At 52.5% G+C, this 6,304-nt stretch overlaps 1 protein-coding gene across 2 annotated transcripts in view; it reads left to right on the top strand.

The window, feature by feature from the left end:
- The first annotated feature begins 1,640 nt into the window (after nt 1-1,640).
- Nucleotides 1,641-6,304, top strand: part of Plekhm2 (pleckstrin homology and RUN domain containing M2) — a 43,379-nt gene continuing 38,715 nt past the window's right edge. For both annotated transcript variants that reach the window (XM_059255330.1, XM_059255328.1), the window contains exon 1: nt 1,641-1,745. In XM_059255330.1, coding sequence (XP_059111313.1) covers nt 1,686-1,745 — 60 coding nt within the window. In that variant the 5' untranslated portion in view covers nt 1,641-1,685. The remainder of the gene's footprint in view (nt 1,746-6,304) is intronic.

The following is a 6,304-nucleotide window of genomic DNA, read 5'->3' as shown; positions in this document are numbered from 1 at the left end:
ACAGCACCCAAGCGTAGAGTTGGTGAGTTTGGGGCAGGGTGTATGTCCCTTAAATTGTCTCAGGCTGAGGGAGAGAAGCTCTTAGTAGAATAGGGTGTAGGAAGGTGTCTTAGCTACTTTTCTACTGTTGTGATGAAACATGAAACACCATGACCAAAGCTACTTGGAGAGGAGAGGGTTTGTTCGGCTTACATATCCGGAATTATGGTCCATCGAGAGAAGCCGAGGCAGGAACTCAAACAGGGCACGAACCTGGAGGCAGGAGCTGATGCTGAGGCCATGGGGATGCTGCTACTAGCTTTCTTCTCTAATAACTTGCTCAGCTTGCTTTCTTACAGAATTCCAGGGCCACCAGCCCAGGGATGGCCCTCCCCATCAATCACTAATTAAGAAAGTACCCTACGGGCTTTCCTACAGCCATCTTATGGAAGATTTTCTTAATTGAGGATCCCTCCTTTCAGATGACTCTAGCTTGTGTCCCTGTGTTGAGTTGACATAAAACTGGCCAGGACAGAAGGTATGAAGGCTGCTTGGGGAAAGAGTTGGTTTTGGAGGTAGGAGAGCCACCAGGGATTTGCAATGGCCTGAAGTTGAGGAATGGACTTTGAGCATGATGAATTCCAGTGCTGGGAGAATGGAGGACGGAGCTCTGGAGTCAGGCCAAGTTTGGGTGCTGGAGTCTCTAAGCTGTCCAAACCACTGAACCCTGGGGTATACATGGAGGGGTTGGAAAGAGATGGGTAGGTGTCTCTGACTGGCCAGGCCTTGTCTCCATTCTCTCAAGTATGCGGGTATGTCTGGATTCCCTGTGGGCAAGGGTGAGGAATGCCATTTGGAATGAGGGAGGGGCGCTGTCTGTGCTGGTCGTGAGTGGGAGGGGGTCTCCAAGGAGTTGGGCAGATCCTGGGAGGAGGGTCTTTGAATGGTGCAGGGAAGGGGGATGGGAGCGAGGAGGGAGTGGGCGACCTCTAAGCAGTTGTGCGAGTTTCCAGGCCTGTGCAGGGCCCTGGTGCAGGAGTGGAGTGGGAGAACACAGTGTCTCTGAAGACTTGGGAGGGGGCCCTGGGCCTGGGAGGTCCCCGGGGTCTTTGAGCGGGGCGTCCCTGAAGATCTGTGAGGTTCCAGATCTCAAGTCCCAGGTCTCTGAGGAGTTGTGCGGGAGTGAGTGGGGGGTGGGGGTGGGGGTGTCTCTGAGTCCCAGGGTGTCTGAGGTCCGAGTCTCAGCGGTGCCGGGTCTGTGAGTCCTCGGGTTTATACGGCGCCGGCTTTATGAGGTCCCTGGTCTGTGTGGTCCGGGCTGTGCGAATCCCCGGGTCTCCAGGTCCCCGAGTCTCCGCGGGCCCCGGATCTCTGAGTCCCCGAGTCTAGGAGCTCCCAGGTCTCCGCCGCCCCGGGTCTCGGAGGAGGCGGACCCGCCCGGTCGCAGCCGTCCCTCCCGGCCGGTGCTGGCGCCGCCCCGCCTGACATCAGTTCCTGCCGCCGCGCACAGCCCGCGTCTCCTTCCCGGCTCCGCTCGGGAGGCGCCGGCGGCGGCGGAGCGAGGCCCGGGCGAGGCGAGGCGAGGGCGGCGGGCGCCGGGGCCCGCGGCCGGCACCACGGAGCCCCCGCACGGCCGGCGGCAGCGGTTGGCGGCGGCCCCGGGCGCCCGGCGCGGGAAGCGGCGGCGGGGCGGCGGCGGCGGCGCCATGGAGCCGCGGGAGGTGAAGGACCGAATCCTGGAGAACATCTCGCTGTCGGTGAAGAAGGTGAGCGGCCTCCTTCGGCCCCGGCCCCTCCCCGGTCCCTGTCGCTCGCCTCCCGGGTCGCCTCTGTAACTGGGACCCCGGGCCACCGTCCTCCCGGCGACCCCGAGCCCCGCAGGGGAAGCGGGCGGCTCCCGGGAGCGCCGCGGCCTCCGAGCTATTTTTAAAAAATAAAGTTGAGGTCAGCGTCCTTCCTCGGAGCTCCCCGGTGCCCGACTCGGCCTTGCCTTCTTGCCGAGGGGGGCCCGTGACACCTCGGGAAGGCTCCGGGGAGGACCCGGCATAGAGAGCATCCCTAAGGAATTCACTGCATCCATCCTTCCTCAGGGCAAAGGCCGAGGACCAGCACTTGCTGGTCACCCCAGCTGTGCCCCGCGACTTTGCTTGGCGTCCTGGCGAGTCCGCAAGTCATCCTACTCCAGGATGGCAGTTTAGAAAAAGCTAATTGCAGAGTTCTGATTGAGGACCTGAAGCGCCTAGGATTGTATTTTTGGATAGTGAGTCGTGGGACAGAGTGACGCTAAGATACTTTGCGTTGGGGCTTGCTAGTATTGGTCATTGCCCCAATTCCTGGTAGAAATGACTACCTGTCAAGGGCATGCACGTGAGTGAGTTGAGGCCAGCCTCAAAAGGTTGGGTGTGGTAGTGTATGACTGCCATCCCAGCACTCAGGAGGCCAGAGAAGAATCCTGAGATCCAGGCTAGCCTGGACTACACAGCGAGATTCCGCGTCAAAAACAAAAAGTAGGAGTAGGGATCACAAAAGGATCCCAAGCTAGGTGGTAGAATTCATATCCACTGAAAACCTACATGGGCAATAAGAATACATTTATTTCTATCTACTTTGTTTTTTAATATCTTGCCTTGTGTGATTTGAAAAGATTAACTAGCTTTCCTTTTCTGCTCTTTTTTAAAAGTTATATTTTATTTACTCTGTGTATGTGTACGCAGGTATCTGTATGTATAGATGTGTGCCCACATGCCCGGGTGGGAGAGTGGAGAACAGGGGACGACTTTTGAGAATTGGTTCTCTACTACCATGTGAGTTCCAGGAATCAAACTCAGGTTGTCAGTCTCCGTAGCAAGCGCCCTTACCCACTGAGCCATCTCTCTGGCCCTCCTCTTGCTTTTCTTTCTTTCTTTTTAAATAGTCTCACTACGTAGCCCAGGCTGGACCTCACACTCTGCCTCCCAAGTGCTGGCATTAAAGGTACACACCACTATGCCTGGCCTTTTTTAAGGTTCTTTCTGCTTCTAGCTGGGCATAGTGGTGCATGCCTTTGCCCAGCACTCAGGAGGCAGAGACAGAGGCAGGCCGCTTTCTGTGAGTTCTGAGGCCAGCCTGGTCTGCATAGTAAGTTCCAGGACAGCCAGAGCTACATAGTGAGATCCTATCTCGAAAAAACAAATAAACAAATGAAAAAGAAAAAGATTCCTGCATCTAATAAGACTTACTCCGAGGCAGGACGTTAGTCAGGGCTGCTTAGTTTGAAGGCAGCCGGAGCTATGCAGTGATAGTCTATCTCAAAACAACGAGGAAGAGACCCATCTGTGCTTAAAGGGCGGCCATGGCAGGCCTGGCGAGATGGTACAGTGAGTAGAAGTGCTTGCGAGCCTGAGAGGGTGTGCAACCTGGATGACCTGGGTTCCGTCACCAGGACTCATGATAGAGAAAGAGGAGTAAATTAAAAAAAGGTGGCTGTAGAGAGAGCCGAGTGGCTAAGAGCACCGGCAGCTTCCCCAGAGGACCTAAGTTGGGATTCCACCACCCACATGGGGTGGCTCACTACTGTCTGTAACTCCAGCTCCAGGCGACTGAACCCCTTCTTCTGTCTGTCTCAGGCGCCTGCACACTCTGTGCACATACCCACACACAGAGACACACGTTAATAAAACAATAAAAATACACCTTTTAAGCAGCAGCTGCAGCCCTCCGAGACTCTGTGTTGGTTGAGAGAGGGAGACCTTAACTAAGCCTTGATGAACTGGTAGAATTCTCAGAGAGAGAGAGAGAGAGAGAGAGAGAGAGAGAGAGAGAGAGAGAGAGAGAGAGAGAGAAAGTAGATATTCAGGCTAGAAGGAACAGGACCCCCTAGGCCGTCTTCTGAGGATGACTAGGAGACAGGCTAACCTCAAAAGTATCAAGGGTTCTGCTAGATGTGGCTAGAATGTGCACCCTGGAAAAGCCATACAGCCTGGCACACAGGCCAGAGGCGCACGGACCCAGGCCCAGCTTTGGATTCCGGATTTACCATTGGGCATAATGATCCTGGCAGACAGTGGAGCCTCTGTGACCTCACAGGTCAGACTCTGCTCATGATGTTATAACGGGAATTCAGTTCCATGAGATAATATACCTGCAGTGCTCAGCACAATGCCTACCACACTCTTAGGCCGCCATTGCACCTTACAGGGTTTCCTTGTGTGTTTTCCCTGTGATGGGGCTGGAACCCAGGGCCTTGTGCACACTCTATAAGCTCTCTACCATGACCTACGATCACAGCCCTTCTTTATTTTGTTATTTTATCTTATTTTTTTCGATAGCCCAGGCTGACACAAATGACCCCTGATGACTTTTGACCTTCCCTTCCACCTCCCAAGCGCTAGATTACAGGCGGGCATCACCACACCCTGCTTCTGTGGGACGCTGGGGATTGAACCCAGGGCCTCTTGGAGGCTGGGCACGTGCTCCACCCACTGAGCTACATCTTGAGTGCTCCTTTTTCACTTTTCTGAGACAGGGTCTACATTGCCCAGGCTGCTCTTGAACTTGTGTCCTCTTTCCTTAGCCCCCAAAACAGCTACAGTTATAGACCTGGGGCACCATGACCTGCTTCCTGTAAACTTTTTAAAGGATCGGTGGTGGATATTTTCAAGCTGTATAGCCTTCACTGAAATTACCCAATTCTTTCCTTTTTTGTTCCAAAGCAACCAATTGATGGGAAAGGCTGTATTCCAGTAAACCTTTATAAAAATAGGGAGGTAGGCTACATTTGGCCCACAGGCAGTAGTTTATATATATATATATATATATATATATATATATATATATATATATATATACACACACCACATGGGTATACCCAAAAAAGTCCCTGTCGAGGCGGGCTGGGGCGCATTTTCAGAGAACTGAGTGTGAGCAGGCCTGTAGTAGCCCAGTGTGCATTGCGGCTGCATCTTTATGTGAGATCAGGTTTGCGGGGTGAACGTGGGCACCGTGAATCACATGGTGATGGAGCATTTTCGGTTTCATGAGTACCTTCCCATGGTCCTCATTGCTCTCAACCTGTGGGTCACATATCAGATGTCCTGCCTATCAGATATTTCCATTAGGATTTGTAACAGTAGCAAAATTACAGTTATAAAGTAGCAATGAAAATAATTTTATGCTTGGGGGTCACCACAGCATGAGGCACTGTATTAAAGGGTCACAGCGTAAAGAAGGTTGAAAGCCACTGTCCTAAGTTCTAGGAAGGTCACGTGGGACAGGGATAAGGTCTCCATCCACCTGGAAGCAACATTATAGTAGAAGATGAGGGATATTTAGTCAGATCTTATCTAAGGCCATTTCAGAGTCAAGCTAGTGCTGCATGGCCTGAGACAGAGTGTGAAGACTCGGGAGGTTAGCTTCAGCACGGCTCGCTCCTGAAGGAGAAAAGTAAGAATTACTCCAAGAAAACAAGTCTTTTCTTGAGTGAGGAAGAGAGGCAGGGTGTCACTCTGTAGCCTGAGCTGACCTCAAACTCACTGTAGCCCAGGGGACCAGCCTCCTGTAACAGTGCCTTTCTGCCATCACAGGCCTGTGACACTGTGCTAAGCAACACGTTCTGAAAACACACACATCACACACACACACACACACACACACAAACATGCACCACACATACCACACACACTGTACAAACATGCATCTCACACACACACACCACACACATGCACCATGTTACATACACACACACACACCACATGCACCACACACACACCACACACATATGCAACACATACATAACACCACACATGCTGCATACGTGCACCACACCACACACATACCACATACACCACACACACACACACACACACACACACACACACACTACACCACACTGTAGCTAGAGTTTTCCTGCCTGGCCCACAGTCAGGACAAATCTCTTTCACCTGCCAGTCCCCCAGCCACTCAGACCCGACCAAGTAAACACAGAGACTTATGTTGCTTTCAAACTGTATGGCCGTGGCAGGCTTCTTGCTAACTGTTCTTATAGCTTAAATTAATCCATTTCCTTTAATCTATACCTTGCCACATGGCTCGTGGCTTACCGGCATCTTCACAAGCTGTTTCTCATCGTGGTGGCTGGCAGTGTCTCCCTGACTCAGCCTTCCACTTCCCAGCTTTATTCTCCTCCTTGCCCCGCCTATACTTCCTGCCTAGCCAACGGCCAATCAGTGTTTTATTGATTAATTAGCAACACATTTGCCATACATCCCACAGCACCACACATATGTACCACACACATCCTGAAAACACAAATATGGACCCAAGGTGTAGCTCAGTGGTAGGCTGTTTG

The sequence above is a fragment of the Peromyscus eremicus genome, chromosome 2, assembly GCF_949786415.1.
Source record: "Peromyscus eremicus chromosome 2, PerEre_H2_v1, whole genome shotgun sequence".
Lineage (NCBI taxonomy): Eukaryota > Metazoa > Chordata > Mammalia > Rodentia > Cricetidae > Peromyscus > Peromyscus eremicus.
This window is presented reverse-complemented; position numbering and strand designations above follow the sequence as displayed.